The sequence below is a fragment of the Mustelus asterias genome, unplaced genomic scaffold, assembly GCF_964213995.1.
Source record: "Mustelus asterias unplaced genomic scaffold, sMusAst1.hap1.1 HAP1_SCAFFOLD_483, whole genome shotgun sequence".
In the NCBI taxonomy this organism is placed as follows: domain Eukaryota; kingdom Metazoa; phylum Chordata; class Chondrichthyes; order Carcharhiniformes; family Triakidae; genus Mustelus; species Mustelus asterias.
Window position 1 is genome coordinate 327,861 of NW_027590435.1, and position 16,692 is coordinate 344,552.

A 16,692-nucleotide genomic window follows, 5' to 3' on the forward strand; every position below is an offset into this window, starting at 1 on the left:
AAGGCTGGAAAATTGTGCGGAGAAATGGCAGATGGAATTTAATCCAGATAAATGCAAAGTGATGAATTTTGGAAGAACGAATGTAGGGGGAAGTTATACAATAAATGGCAGAGCCATCAAGATTATAGAAACACAGAGGGACCTCGGTGTGCAAGTCCACAAATCCTTAAAGGTGGCAGCACAGGTGGAGAAGGTGGTGAAGAAGGCATACAGTATGCTTGCCTTTATAGAACGGGGTATAGAGTATAAAAGCTGGAGTCGGATGTTGCAGCTGTATAGAACGCTGGTTAGGCCACATTTGGAGTACTGCGTCCAGTTCTGGTCGCCGCACTACCAGAAGGATGTGGAGGGTTTAGAGAGAGTGCAGAGAAGGTTTACCAGGATGTTGCCTGGTATGGAGGGTCTTGGCTATGAGGGGAGATTGGGTAAACTGGGCTTGTTCTCCCTGGAACGACAGTGAATGAGGGGAGACCTAATAAAGGTGTACATAATTATGAAGGGTATAGATAGGGTGAACAGTGGGAAGCTTTTTCCCAGGTCGGAGGTGACGATCACGAGGGGTCACGGGCTCAAGGTGAGAGCGGCAAGGTGTACCTCAGATATCAGGGGGACGTTTTTTACACAGAGAGTGTTGGGGGCCTGGAATGCGCTGCCAAGTAGGGTGGTGGAGGTAGACACGTTGGCATCGTTTAAGACTTACCTGGATAGTCACATGAGCAGTCTGGGAATGGAGGGATACAAACGAATGGTCGAGTTGGACCAAGGAGCGGCACAGGCTTGGAGGGCCGAAGGGCCTGTTTCCTGTGCTGTACTGTTCTTTGTTCTTATTAATGATTTGGATGAGAATATAGGCGGCATGTTTAGTAAGTTTGCAGATAACACCAAGATTGGTGGCATGGTGGACAGTGCGGAAGGTTATCTCCAATTAGAGCGGGATCTTGATCAATTGGGCCAGCGGGCTGACGAATGGCAGATGGAGATTAATTTAGAAAAATGCGAGGTGATGCATTTTGGGAGATTGAACCAGGGCAGGACTTACTCAGTTAATGGTAGGGTGTTGGGGAGAGTTACAGGACAAAGAGATCTCGGGGTACATGTTCATAGCTCCTTCAAAGTGGATTCACACGTGGACAGAGTGGTGAAGAAGGCATTCGGCATGCTTGGTTTCATCGGTCAGAACATTGAATACAGGAGTCTGGACGACTTGTTAAAGTTGTTCAAGACATTGGTGAGGCCACACTTGGAATACTCTATGCTATTCTGGTCACCCTATGATAGAAAGGATATTATTAAACTAGAAAGAGTGCAGAAAAGATTTACTAGGATGCTACCGGGACTTGGTGGATTGAGTTATAAGGAGCGGCTGGATAGACTGGGACTTTGTTCTCTCGAGCGTAGGAGGCTGAAGGGTGACCTTATAGAGGTCTGTAAAATAATGAGAGGCATAGACAAGGTAGATAGTCAATATCTTTTCCCAAAGGTAGCGGAGTCTAAAACTAGAGGGCATAGGTTTTAGGTGAGAGGGGAGAGATACGAAAGTGTCCAGAGGGGCAATTTTTCCACACAGAGGGTGGTGAGTGTCTGGAACAAGCTGCCAGAGGTAGCAGTAGAGGCGGGTACAACTTTGTCTTTTAAAAAGCATTTAGATAGTTACATGGGTACAATGGGTATAAAGGGATGTGGATCAAATGCGAGCGATTGGGATTAGATTAGGGGGTTAAAACAAAAGGGCGGCATGGGCAAGCTGGGCCGAACGGCCTGTTTCCGTCCTGTAAACTTCTATGACTCTATAAAGTAAGCTCTCACCCCAGCATGCTTTTAATGTAATTTTAGAATTGTGACACAAGGTGGCAGTGTTGCTCAAGGAAACATCAAGCATGTTAAATACGCTTCACAGTGTAAGGCAGATGTGACACTGAGCATCGGGAATGGTCAATAGCAGTTTGAAGGGTTAGAAGAGCAGACATCACCAGTTGGACTCTGCATCGGCACGGATATGGTGAATATAGTGCTCAGAAAATGTGGGCAGGTGGACAAATTAATACACAGACTGCGGCCATTTAACTCCCTGGCTGCTCCCAATGCAAGGAACAATGGTGTCACACAACACCCTCCAGCAAGTTGGACAGCTTCCCCTGACACTAGCTTCAAAAATGAAAAAGACACAACTTTGCAGCATTCTCTCATGCCTTCCAAAAAGAAATAGTTTGAAACACTGTAATTGAACCTCAGACAAACGGTGCAGTCACTGTCAAGCTGCTTTTCTCATTACTTACTGCAGACGAATTGAAGACATCCAGGAGGAGGAAATTGAGCAGAGCCCAGAGTTCGTGCAGGTTGTTCTGAAGTGGTGAACCCGTGAGCAATAATCCATTTGTTGTTTTAAATTCTCTCACTATTTCAGAGAGCTGTAAATTTAGCAGATTTAAAAACATGACTGTACAAACTGGGTACAAGTTCGAATCATACTACTGGCACAACTGTAGATTCAGACTGCATTTAAAAGTTCGCTGATCTGTTAGGTGTTTATTAGTGTCTGTCATTTCTCCAATGAATTCAGATATAGTGGCGCCAAATGCTTTGCATTAGGAAGCAAAAAGCAAGTGTAGTAATAGTACATCAAGATTACAATCGGTTATCTATGACTTGCAAGCCGGGAATATGGAAACGTCCAGAGCCGTCCACAATTGAATGGCATTTCTTTCAAATCGAAGCAATGGTCGTGGAAGGAGCAGGTGGTTAAAAAGCAATGGTTGTGGAAGGAGCAGCTGTTTAAAAAGCAATGGTTGTGGAAGGGGCAGCTGGTTAAAAAGCAATGGTTGTGGAAGGAGCAGCTGGTTAAAAAGCAATGGTTGTGGAAGGGGCAGCTGGTTAAAAAGCAATGGTTGTGGAAGGAGCAGCTGGTTAGAAAGCAATGGTTGTGGAAGGGGCAGCTGGTTAAAAGGCAAAGGTTGTGGAAGGGGCAGCTGGTTAGAAAGCAATGGTTGTGGAAGGGGCAGCTGGTTAAAAAGCTTTTAAAACAAGAGCACACTACTGTCTAAATAAGCAGATCTGATCTTTGATTTTCAATTGAAATATTCCCACTCCACTCGTCCACTAGTGTTAAAACCCAGAGATTAACTATCGAGCCTCAATAGTTGATGATGCAATAACTTTCCCAGAAGTTTCTGAACCCCTAGAGTCATTTGGTTGAATATGGCACAGCGGTTAGCACTGCTGCCTCACAGCAACAGGGACCAGTGTTTGATTTCCGGCTTGGGTAACTGTGTGGAGTCTCCATGGTCTCCCCATGTCTGTGTGGGTTTCCTCCGGGTGCTCCGGTTTCCTCCCACAGTCCGAAAGACATGCTGGTTAGGGTGCATTGGCTGTGCTAAATTCTCCCTCAGTGTACCCGAACAGGCGCCCGAGTCTGGTGACCAGGGGATTTTCACAGTAGCTTCATTATAGTGTTAATGTAAGCCGACTTGTGACACTGATAAACTTTAACTTAAAAAATTATTTGTCTGCATTGGATTGCAAGATTAAAGCGCTCTTTTCCTCAAGATTCGCATTCCATCTGTGACAATAAATAACCCTTTTAATTTAGCTCTTAAAGCTTTGATGGAAGTGCGAAGGAACAGTGAAAGCAGCAAATAACAATTATATTAACCATTAGTACTCAAAATGTATCATTTTCCTTCATTTCAAAATCTCTATTCCTGGATTTCCCTCCAACCTTTTGTTCCAATATTCCTGTACTTCGTATTCTCATTCACCAGAGAACAGTCACTTCCATCCACACTGAATTCTTTTTTACTGTTCTTTGCCACTCCGTCTTACCCCGTCTTTGCATTCCCCTCTCCAGGGGAAAAGTGTGCAGCAAACATCTGTGCCTCATTTTCTGTCTGGTCCCACACATAACTGCACCTTGCTCAAAAATAACCTCACTCCATGATATATAACCGAGAATGTGACACATGGTTTACAAAGTTTTAAAGTTTATTTATTAGTGGCACAAGTAGGCTTACATTAACACTGCAATGAAGTTACTCTGAAAATCCCCTCGTCGCCACACTTCGGTACACTGAGAATTTAACATGGCCAAAGCACCTAACCAGCAGTTTTTTTGGACTGTGGTAGGAAACCGGAGCACCCGGAGGAAACCCACGCAAACACGGGGAGAACGTGTAAACTCCACACAGACGATGACCCAAGCTGGGAATCGAACCTGGGTCGCTGGCGCTGTGAAGCAGCAGTGCGAACCACCGAGTTACCATGTCGCCCCCTGCTCATGCCCCCATGCTACACATCAAGCCTGCGTTTCTCCACAATTCACCTGAAGATGAGGCAGAAAATTTAGCATTCACTATAACTCTGGTGATAATGAACGGGCTGGGAAAGAGAGCAGAGAAAATGAAGGGAGAACAGACTGACCTTGGATTTCCCATTTTTGATCCTGTGGGCTTCATCTATAACCAGATATCGCCAATGAAATGTTTGGAAAACAGATTTCTCCCAGATGAGCATTTCATACGCCGTCACACAGACAACCCACTCTCCAGGAAGGAGGACATCTCTGATGAAAGCTGCCTGATAAAGTAAGAAGTGGGTTACATTTCAGTTTTCCATACACCAGAAATTTATTTTTCGAGAATGCAATTGGGATGCAGCAGAAACAGATCTGATCACAGGCATAAATCAGAAAAATTTAGCTGAATAAAACACTGACGTTGGGATTTTCCAGCCCCGCCAGCAGTGAGCAGCGTCAAGGGCAGGACGGGCAAAGGTGGAGAGCGGCCAAAGGGCAATTGGCTCTTGGCAACTCTCCAAACCATAGAATCCCTACAGTGCAGGAAGAGGCCATTCGGCCCATTGAGTCTGCACCGGACACAATCCCACCCAGGCCCTATTCTCCAAACCATAGAATCCCTACAGTGCAGGAAGAGGCCATTCGGCCCATTGAGTCTGCACCGACCACAATCCCACCCAGGCCCTATTCTCCAAACCATAGAATCCCTCTCTGTCTGGAGCTCGCTCTGTCTGTCTCTCACCCCCTCTCTCCTCTTCTTTCTATTTCATGGCCTCCTCGATCTTTCTCCAGCTCTCCCTCTCTGTCGTCCAGAAGATGAAATCTCCTATTACTGGAGCGGACTCAGTCTATCAGAATCTTGTGGCTTATAGATGCAGAATTTTAACTACAGGATCTCGGGGACTCTATTAGTTAGAATAGAACAGAATAGAATAAAATCCCTCCAGTGCAGAAGGAGGCCATTCGGCCCACTGAGTCTGCACTGACCACAATCCCACCCAGACCCTATTCCCGTAACTCCACATATTTATCCTGTTAACCCCCCCTGACACTAGGGTTAATTTACCATGGACAATCAACCTCATCTGCACTTCTTTGGACTGTGAGACTTCTGACGAAGGAGCAGCGCTCCGAAAGCGAAAGGCATTTGCTACCAAATAAACGTGTTGGACTTTAACCTGGTGTTGTTAAAACTCTTGCTGTGAGGCAGCAGTGCTAACCACTGTGCCACCACTTCAAGATGTTCCAGTCCAGCACACGATTTTCCCTGCCACTGATGGGGCTGGAAAATCCCGCCCAGAGTGTTGCAAAGCAAGGAGAGAGCAATAAATTACTATATAATTGAACATATTTGCAAATCTACACTCAAACGTTGTATGCGTGGCAAATCTCGGATGTTAGTTACGCAGAGCAAAGAAAAGCTGATCTCCAAAGCCATTATGAAGGAACCTTGAGGGCTGCCGTTAACACTGGCGACATTCTCCGCATGCATGTTGAAAACATGTTTTTGAGAGAGTCGACAAAAGTAAATTCAATCCAGTGAAAGGCAGGATTAATATTAAAGATTGAACAATAGCCAAATACAACATTTCAATTTGTTAAGTCTAAATTTATTAAAATTGTATCCCAGGTTTGATGAGTCCTTCATTTATTGTACTTTTGTTACACAAAGTGCTTGTTCACACAACTGCAATGCTAGTGGTTATTTATTCAGCAATTTAAACAAGGTCATAGAGGTTTACAGCATGGAAAAAGCCCCTTCAGCCCAACTTGTCAATGCTGCTCTTTTTTTAAAACCACTCAGCTGGTCCGAATTGCCCGCGTTTGGCCCATATCCCTCCATACCCATCTAACTGTCTAAATGCTTTTTAAAAACAAAATTGTACCCGCCTCTATTACTACCTCTGGCAGCTTGTTCCAAACTATCACCACCCTCAGTGAAAAAGTTGCCCCTCTGGACCCTTTCCTATCTCTTCCCTCTCAGCTTAAACCTATGCCCTCGAGTTTGACTCCCTTACCTTTGGGAGGTATTACAAAATTTGCCGTTATGGTTCATGGGTCATTGTTTGAATGAACTGGCTCTCTCGCGACTTGCCCAACAGATGCTGTATGTCCTTTGGTATCTCACCCATGCAGCTTTTTCACACGCAAGTTTTTACGGCAAGTGCTTGCTGATTACTTAATTCCTATTTGTTAAATGACAGATATCGAGATAGCAACCAGCTTTAAGAATCCTGGCTGGTTTTTCTTGTTCCGATGCTGGGGCAGCAAGGGTAGTTGTACTTTCCCACTGGGGTCGGCCAACATGTGGCAGGAGATCCAACAAGCACTGCACGGATTACTTCCACAACGTGCAATGCATTTTCAAATTAAACTCCATGCATCAGGTGTATTTTCCAACAGTATTTTTGGGAACATAAAACGCAGTTCTTACCCTTTGATCCTTTTTTTTAATAGAAACCCTACAGTGCAAAAAGAGGCCATTTGGCCCATCGAGTCTGCACCGACCAAGATCCCACCCAGGCCCTATCCCCATATCCACCTGCTAATCCCTCTAGTCTACGGATCCCGGGACACTAAGGGGCAATTTAGCATGGCCAATCAACCTAACCCGCACATTTTTGGACTGTGGGAGGAAACCGGAGCACCCGGAGGAAACCCACGCAGACACGAGGAGAATGTGCAAACTCCACACAGACAGTGACCCAAGCTGTGAATCGAACCCATGTCCCCGGAGCTGTGAAGCAGCAATGCTAACCACTGTGCTACCGTGCCGCCCTATTAAACAAATAGCTCGAAGAGTCGGTATCCATCTTTTGAACTCAAGCATCCAGTTGTGCAGTGTAGACTTGGGGACTAGAACCATGTGAGGTCCAGGAATGTTTCTATAATGTTTCATGTAACCAAGAAGAGCAGTAGTTTGCAAAGTCTTCCCGAGACCCAGTTAAACAAAGTAAAACAATTAATTCTCTGAGAATCAAAGACTGTTTTTTCATCAGTGTTGTCCTGAAGCAATTCTGTAATGTACTGGAAGAAACCATTCGGCCCATCAAGTTTGTTCTGCAATTTAATTAGATCATAGCTTATCGACATCGTAACTCCATTTATCTGCCTTGGTTCAATTTCCCTTCACACTAATCGAACAAAAACCTAAGTCTCAGTTTTGACATGTCCAGACTAACCATGCCTCAAGTTTTTTATAAAATAAAAAGCTAGGTTTTGGCAGGAAGGAGGAGAAAACAAATGTTCCAGGTTTCCGCTAATCTTGTCAGGATATGTCAGGAGATACTGGATAGGTGCAGGAAATATAGGGTTGTTGTAGTGGGAGACTTCAATTTCCCTGGTATAGACTGGAAATCGCTGAGGGCAGGGACTCTGGATGGGGAGGAATTTGTAAAATGTGTACAGGAGGGTTCGTTGGAACAATATGTGGACAGCCCAACTAGAGAGGGGGCTATATTGGACCTGGTACTGGGGAATGAGCCCGGTGAGGTCTTCAAAGTTTTGGTTGGGGAACATGTGGCAAATAGTGACCACAATTCTGTTAGCATTAGGATAGTGATGGAAAAGGATGAGTGGTGTCCCAAGGGTAAGGTATTGGATTGGGGGAAGGCTAACTTTATTGGGATCAGGCAGAAATTGGCAGCTCTTGAATGGGAGAGGCTGTTTGAGGGTAAATCCACATCTGGTATGTGGCAGTCTTTTAAGGAACGGTTGTTAGGGCTACAGGACAAGCATGTGCCTGTAAAAAAGAAGGATAGGAAGGGTAGGATTAGAGAACCGTGGATAACCAGGGAAATTGAGGGACTGGTCAAAAAGAAAAGAGAGGCGTATGTTAGGTCCAAGCAGCTAAAAACGGAGGGAGCTCTGGAGGAGTACAATGAAAGTAGGAAAATACACAAACGGGGAATTAGAAGAGCAAAAAGGGGTCACGAAATGTTCTTGGCAGACAGGATTAAGGAGAATCCCAAGGCATTTTATTCATACGTTAGGAACAAAAGGGTTGTTAGGGAAAAAATCGGACCTCTCAGGGACAAAAGTGGGGACTTATGCTTGGAGCCCAAAGAGGTAGGGGAGATCCTAAATGAATACTTTGCGTCGGTATTCACAAAGGAGAGGGATGTGTTGACTGGGAGTGTCTCGGAGGGGAGTGTTGAACCGTTGGAGAAAATCTCCATTACAAAGGAGGAAGTGTTAGGTTTGTTAGAGAATATAAAGACTGACAAATCCCCAGGGCCTGATGGAATCTATCCAAGGCTGCTCAGGGAGACGAGAGGTGAAATCGTTTGGCCTCTGACGCAAATCTTTGTCTCGTCATTGGACACAGGTGAGGTTCCAGAGGATTGGAGGATAGCCAATGTGGTCCCGTTATTTAAGAAGGGTAGGAAGGATAACCCGGGTAATTATAGGCCGGTGAGCTTGACGTCCGTGGTGGGGAAGTTGTTGGAGAAGATTCTTAAAGATAGGATGTATGCGCATTTAGAAAGGAATAAACTCATTAACGATAGTCAACATGGTTTTGTGAGAGGGAGGTCATGCCTCACTAACCTGGTGGTGTTTTTTGAAGAAGTGACCAAAATGGTTGACGAAGGAAGGGCCGTGGATGTTGTCTATATGGACTTTAGTAAAGCGTTTGACAAAGTCCCTCATGGTAGGCTAGTGAAAAAGGTTGGATCCCATGGGATAAAGGGGGAGGTGGCTAGATGGGTGGAAAACTGGCTTGGTCATAGAAGACAGAGGGTGGTAGTGGAAGGGTCTTTTTCCGGCTGGAGGCCTGTGACTAGTGATGTACCGCAGGGCTCTGTATTGGGACCTCTGCTGTTTGTGATTTATATAAATGATCTGGAAGAAGGAGTAACTGGGGTGATCAGTAAGTTTGCGGATGACACAAAACTGGCAGGACTTGCAGATAGTGAGGAACATTGTCAGAGGCTACAGAAGGATATAGATAGGCTGGAAATTTGGGCAAGGAAATGGCAGATGGAGTTCAATCCTGATAAATGCGAAGTGATGCATTTTGGTGGGAATAATGTAGGGAGGAGCTACACGATAAATGGAAGAACCATAAAGGGTGTAGAGACGCAGAGGGACCTGGGTGTGCAAGTCCACAGATCTTTGAAGGTGACGTCCCAGGTGGAGAAGGTGGTGAAGACGGCATATGGCATGCTTGCCTTTATGGGACGGTGCATAGAGTATAAGAGTTGGGGTCTGATGTTGCAGATGTATAGAACGTTGGTTCGGCCGCATTTGGAATACTGCGTCCAGTTCTGGTCGCCACACTACCAGAAGGACGTGGAGGCTTTGGAGAGAGTACAGCGGAGGTTTACCAGGATGTTGCCTGGTATGGAGGGGCTTAGTTATGAGGAGAGATTGGGGAAACTGGGGTTGTTCTCCTTGGAAAGACGGAGGATGAGGGGAGACTTAATAGAGGTGTATAAAATTATGAAAGGCATAGATAGGGTGAACGGTGGGAAGCTTTTCGCCGGGTCGGTGGTGACGTTCACGAGGGGTCATAGGTTCAAGGTGAAGGGAGGGAGGTTTAACACAGATATCAGAAGGACATATTTCACACAGAGGGTCGTGGGGGCCTGGAATGTGTTGCCGGGCAAGGTGGACACACTGGGAGCGTTTAAGACTTATCTAGACAGCTATATGAACGGAGTGGGAATGGAGGGATACAAAAGAGTGGTCTAGTTTGGACCAGGGAGCGGCGCGGGCTAATTGTTCCTTGTTTCTCGTTTCAAGGCTTCATTCTATGATCATCTTGCTGGTGCCAGTACAGAGCGAGACTGCGAGACTGCGGATAGTTGGGAACCTGTCTCGGGGGCAGGGAATTCAGATGGTGTTCGTGGAAGTGGAAATGACTAGGGTTGGGAAGCATTTTCCGATCAGGGCCATTGTGATCTCCTGGACTCGTTTCGATCGCCTCAGGGGGTCGGAGAGGAATTTCCCAGATTTTTTTTCCCCATATTGGCCCTGGGGTTTTTCACTCTGGCTTTTCGCCTCTCCCTGGAGATCACATGGTCTGGAATGGGGGGGGGGGGTGGGGGTGAGTTAATAGGTTGTAATGAACAAAGCATCGCAGCTGTGAGGGACAGCTCGGTGGATAGGATATTGGTATGTAGATAGGCTGGAAAATTGGGCGGGGATCCTGGATTCAGGATTCAATCCTGGACCGGGGAGCGGCGCGGGCTTGGAGGGCCGAAGGGCCTGTTCCAGTGCTGTATTGTTCTTTGTTCTTTGAATGGTACACCCTCGAACATCCGGGAGAAGATACTTGTTCCCTATTTAGAAACATTGAAGTTAGGAGCAGGAGGAGGCCATTTGGCCCTCCGAGCCTGCTCCGCCATTCATTACGATCGTGGAGGATCATCCAACTCAATAGCCTCATCCTGCTTTCCCTCCCCCCATAACCTTTGATTCCATTCACCCCAAGTGCTTTACCTTGCCGCCTCTTGTTTACATATAATGAATGCTTCGCCCCGTTTTGAACCGAGAAGCTTTCACATTAGGCGAATGTGATAACCAGTACACTACAGAGACATTTATCTGATTAAATCCTTTAAACTAAACATCTCACATGCCTACACCAAACAATTGCTATGTCTACAATCAAAGTGTATTCATAACATTTCCCCTGCCAGGATACCATTAATGCCATTCTCATATAAAGAAATCAACCAATTCAGTCCACGGATCTGATAGTCGCGGAGTTTCCCTCCTTTTACATCTGTGGAAGAGACAAATAACAAAGAACAAAGAACAAAGAACAGTACAGCACAGGAAACAGGCCCTTCGGCCCTCCAAGCCTGTGCCGCTCCTTGGTCCAACTAGACCAATCGTTTGTATCCCTCCATTCCCAGGCTGCTCATGTGAATATCCAGGTCAGTCTTAAACGATGTCAGCGTGCCTGCCTCCACCACCCTACTTGGCAGCGCATTCCAGGCCCCCACCACCGTCTGTGTAAAAAACGTCCCTCTGATGTCTGAATTATACTTCGCCCCTCTCAGCTTGAGCCCGTGACCCCTCGTGATCGTCACCTCCGACCTGGGAAAAAGCTTCCCACTGTTCACCCTATCTATACCCTTCATAATCTTGTATACCTCTATTCGATCTCCCCTCATTCTCCGTCTTTCCAAGGAGAACAACCCCAGTCTACCCAATCTCTCCTCATAGCTAAGACCCTCCATACCAGGCAACATCCTGGTAAACCTTCTCTGCACTCTCTCCAATGCCTCCACGTCCTTCTGGTAGTGCGGCGACCAGAACTGGACGCAGTACTCCAAATGTGGCCTAACCAGCGTTCTATACAGCTGCATCATCAGACTCCAGCTTTTATACTTTATACCCCGTCCTATAAAGGCAAGCATGCCATATGCCTTCTTCACCACCTTCTCCACCTGTGTTGCCACCTTCAAGGATTTGTGGACTTGCACACCTAGGTCCCTCTGTGTTTCTATACTCCTGATGACTCTGCCATTTATTGTATAACTCCTCCCTACATTATTTCTTCCAAAATGCATCACTTCGCATTTATCCGGATTAAATTCCATCTGCCACCTCTCCGCCCAATTTTCCAGCCGATCTATATCCTGCTGTATTGCCCGACAATGCTCTTCACTATCCGCAATTCCAGCCATCTTCGTGTCATCCCCAAATATTTAGATCCTTCAACCGTTGCAAGAGTCTGCACAGAATACAGCTCAAGTGGAAATGACCAAAAGGAAAAGTATTGCTGTTTCAGGAACCATTGAACTGAAAGCACCATGATAGCTTGAGACAACAAAAAGCAAGCAGCACAATCCATTTGGTATTAGGGTCTTAATGTTTGCATAAAGAATGTCAGCGTTCAGACGCAGGCTCCAAAACAAAGGTGGTGCTTTTCACCACGACTACTACCATTCTATAGCAGCTAAATTGACCAAACAAACAAGGCCAAAGTATATACAGAAACATAAACTGTTAAACAGAGCACCTAAACTTCACTAAGGCAAGTATAAGCAAGATTGGGAGGGCAGAGAGAAGGAATGATGGTGAGGATCCAGTTTACTGGGCTTTGACTGCTTTGTAAGAAATCATAGCATGGACATTACTGGGATTTTAAATATGTTATGAGTATTTGGAGCATTGCGTGCAGTTCTGGTCATCACACTACCAGAAGGACGTGGAAGCTTTGGAGAGAGTGCCAAGAAGGTTCACCAGGATGTTGCCTGGTCTCAAGGGTGTTGGCTATGAGGAGAGGTTGAATAAACTAGGATTGTTTTCATTGGAAAGACAGAGGCTGAGGACAGACCTGATAGAGGTGGACAAAATGATGAGAGGCATAGGCAGGGTGGATAGTCAGAAGCTTTTTTCCAAGGGTGGAAGTCTTAATTACAAGGGGGCGCAGGTTCAAGGTGAGAGGGGTAAAGTTTAAGGGAGATGTGTGGGGGAAGTTTCTCACAGAGTGGTGGGTGCCTGGAATGCACTACTAGGGGAGGTGGTGGAAGCAGGCACATTAGCAACATTTAAGAGGCATCTCAACGGGTAAATGAATAGTGAGGGAACAGAGGGATACAGACCCAAATAAGGACAGAAGGTTTTTTCTTAATTTTATTGAGGGCATCATGATTGGCACAGGCTGGGAGGGCTGGAGGGCCTGTCTTGTGCTGTACTTTTCTTTGTTCTTTGATTGGGGAAATGCCATTTTGGAGAACAGATCATTCAGCTCACCATTTCATAGGGTAAGGAACTGATTATACATGATTCTCAACACCAAAAGGACAGCATGTTACATGTACGCTATCTGTATGATAATCCAATTATTCCTCTTGAAAACAGATGGTTCCTTTTCATGTGGCACACACTAACATGTTAAAATGGCTGCTAGGACACCATGTTGGAGCAGTTTCAACCCAGATCCTAGGGAGCACTGGTTGAGAGGGCAAAGCTGAACAAAACAAAGAGCAAGATGAAAGCCTGATATATGAAACAAATGTCATACTGGCATGAGGGAGATCTTTCAGGTTTACCCTGCATTTTTTTCATGCTGAATTTGACCCCAAAATACTCAATATCGACAATATCCAGTCAGAAAATATGATTGTCAGATTACAAGTTAGACTGGAGTGAGTCCGTGGTGTCTGTCAGCATTAGTAGATTGTTCCATTAAAATGACCCCTTATGACAATAAATACAGCCAATTAAACCAGGAGTACGGGAGGTGCTGTTTTTGGAGATTTACTTACAACAGTCTCAAATGTCCCACAAGTCGAATTTTGACAAAATTGAATACTGCACATCGATGAATGGTGACTGAAAATGTGAAAGCAATTTGGAAAAGGGAGTGAAAACTGAGCTACATTAACTCATGGATGAAATAATGAATAAAATGGCTTTACACACATGATGGGGATTCTTCAAACGTTATGCAGACATTGCTGGTTTTGTTGTTTTCTGACAGTAGCTCTTCATCCTCTTCCTGTTCTGTACGACTATGCCGATAGCTAAGAATTAAAAGTGAATTGTTTTGTGCGAGGGGTTACTCTTACTTTCCAAACCATTTAAAAAGAGCTGTTACTACAGTCAATTTCAAATCCACAATCACTTCAGAATAAACAGCACCGTACAAATTATTTTGGAGATTGTGCATCACTTTTGTGGTGAAGATTAGTACATAGAATCCTAAAGTGCAGAAAGAGGCCATTTGGTCCATGCAGTCTGCACCGGCCTCAATCCCACCCAGACCCTATCCCCATAATGCCATGCATTTACCCTCGCTAGTTCCCCTGACACTAAGGGGCAATTTAGCACGGCCAATTCACCTAACCCTAATCTTTGGACTGCGGGATGAAACCGGAGCACCCGGAGGAAACCCATGCAGACACGGGGAGAATGTGCAAACTCTATACAGACAGTGACCCAAGCCGGGAATCGAACCTGGGTCCCAGGCGCTGTGGGGCAGCAGTGCTAACCACTGCCACACTGCCACCCTAACTACTGTGCCACCATGCCCCATGTACAGCATGTTATTGAAATAAGATTCAAAATTGCTATTGATGCAGATGGCCATTATTTTAATTTAAAGTTGATTCCAAACATAAACTTTGAAATCTACTGTTATGTAAATACTCTCCCAAGACCCTGGTAGATTACACAGCATATTAGTACTTTTTTAATTTAATTTGGTAATTACACATGTATAATCTTTTGTGCCAATAGTTGTCAACATACTCTTCAATCATCCATGTGACTAATTTAAGAACACCAGTGTTTTTCATGCAATGTTGACAGGAATTCCACGCCTGTCATACGGATGCACGATATTTGAACACTTGGTGACTAAGATGCTGTTTCAACTTTTAAAAGGCAGAGAAAAGGTGTAGGCCATGCAACCTCAGACATCTGTTTATTCAATTAAATCATGCCTGCTGTTGCTTCATATCACTTAATCGTGCACCCAACAAAGATAAAACTCCATTCAGAAAATTGAACACCCATAGCCATTTGGGGCAGACCTTTCCACCAAGTTGAACGAAATAGCCCTCACTTTCAATCCTAACTAACCTCGTTCTAATATTAAGATGTGCCCCCTTGAACCAGATTTCCCTCAAAATAAATTCGTCTCTGTATCTACCCTATCAAATCCCCTAATCATTTTAAAAACCTCAATTTGGTCACTCTTTAATACTCGAAACTCAACGGAATGAAAACCAAATTTATGGAACATGTCATGTTCTCATAACCTGACACTAAGACCAGATAGCATTCTGGTGACAGACCAATATTACTTTCCTGAGGTTCGTTGCCCAGAAGCAAAGGCAGTACTCCAGCTAAGGTTTGACCAAGGCTCTGTACAACTTCCTCATTTTTTCATCCCAATCGATTTTGAGATAAATGCCATCTTCCTCTTAGCATGTTCCATTATCTTTTGTAACAGTGCAGTAATATCGTGTAATTTGCATATATGGAAACTCAAATCTCTTTTGCTCCTCGACAACTAATCTCTCTTGTCGAAAACACTTAGATTTGCCTTTCTCAGTTCCAAAGTGGGTGGCCTCACACTTCTCCACACTGAACTACATTTGCCTCAGCTTTGCCCAATCACTGGGCTATGCCCTCTTTGCAACTCCATCATATGATCCCAATTTGTGATTGCTCGTAACCTCGTATGCAAGTATGGATGAAGCAATGAAGAGTTATATCCAAATCATTGAATGCCGTGGCCCCAAAACCTCAAGGAGGAATGAAAGCTTTACTTCCACCATTCTACTTTGACCCCAACATTAACGCCTCTTTGGCCTTCAAACGCCAGGAACACTTTCCAAGTTGAAATCTCTCAGAATTCGCATCATGAATTCAAAAACACATTGCCTGGAATATATCTTACTGTCCAACCGACAGAAGCGTTTGTTTCTCATCTTTCTTTAATCGAGGGCGCCCGGGTTTCATCTTTAAAGGAGACGTTTGAGTTTTCTGTGCAGCAGGTTGGATAAAGTGGGCAAAAAGCTCGGTCTGTTGCAGCAGATAATCAAATCTGTCGAACAAGAAAAAAAATGTTAATAAGAAAATAAAGCATTGAGAATTAACGTGACAAGAGTTTGCAAACACATCTCATTTAATCTACAGTCAATCAACAGTTCTCCTTGTGGGGGCTGCAGATTTGTTTTTATTGAGGCGTAATAGTACGTGTCTTTGGAAAACAACCTTTCACCTGGTATTACTTTGTAAATTGGGCGACTGAGTAACATTTGGGTGAGGTGGGGAAAGAAGAATAATGACAACCCTCTCTGCTGTGGTCCTATTAAAAGATTCCCACTGTAATTGAGATTTCACTTTGTGCTAGTAAATTCAAAAATGCTCTACAAACACAACCTATATTTCTACATACAGGATAGTACACAAATGTGTACAGTACTATACGTGACAGCCTTAAATTTAGCACTGTTCATGTTTAACTGTCTATAAAAAAGTGTTAAAAGCACAAGTTAGTTGAATGTATGTGCAGGCAAGAGGGGAAAGCTAGGTGCTTAAAGTCTTGTGCTGAAAGCAGCCATTTATCTACCGCAATATTTCTAAAATAGCTTACCAGTTAATAACCTCTATTCTATAGCATTTCCAATGGTTTGCTGGCACTACCCTGATGCTGAAATTGCTCCATTTGCTCAGAGGATATTGCAAAACCAAAGCAAGAGTGTCCAAGGTTAAAAAGTCAAAACCTGTTCAAATTTGAGAGATTTCAAATATGAGTCATTCCATCCAACAGTGTCCTGGGGGAGGGACTCGGGGGGGCGGGATCAGGGGAGGACAGGAGAGGGGGGAGGGGAACGACAGGGGGGGAGGGGAAGGGGAGGGGCTGAGGGGGGAGGGGGAAGGGGAGGGGGGGAAGGGGAGGAGGGGAGGAGGGGGTAGGGGAGGGGGGAAGG

General features: G+C 44.9%; 1 protein-coding gene across 1 annotated transcript in view; it reads right to left on the bottom strand.

Moving 5' to 3' along the window:
* Positions 1-15,803, bottom strand: part of LOC144486843 (SWI/SNF-related matrix-associated actin-dependent regulator of chromatin subfamily A member 5-like) — a gene marked incomplete at its 5' end in the record, with an annotated part of 30,529 nt that extends 14,726 nt beyond the window's left edge. The window contains 6 exon segments of the mRNA XM_078204864.1: positions 2,277-2,408; positions 4,414-4,569; positions 7,050-7,231; positions 10,920-11,018; positions 13,673-13,773; positions 15,657-15,803. Of these exon segments, the coding sequence (XP_078060990.1) occupies positions 2,277-2,408; positions 4,414-4,569; positions 7,050-7,231; positions 10,920-11,018; positions 13,673-13,773; positions 15,657-15,803 (817 nt within the window).
* Between the last annotated feature and the right edge of the window lie 889 nt (positions 15,804-16,692).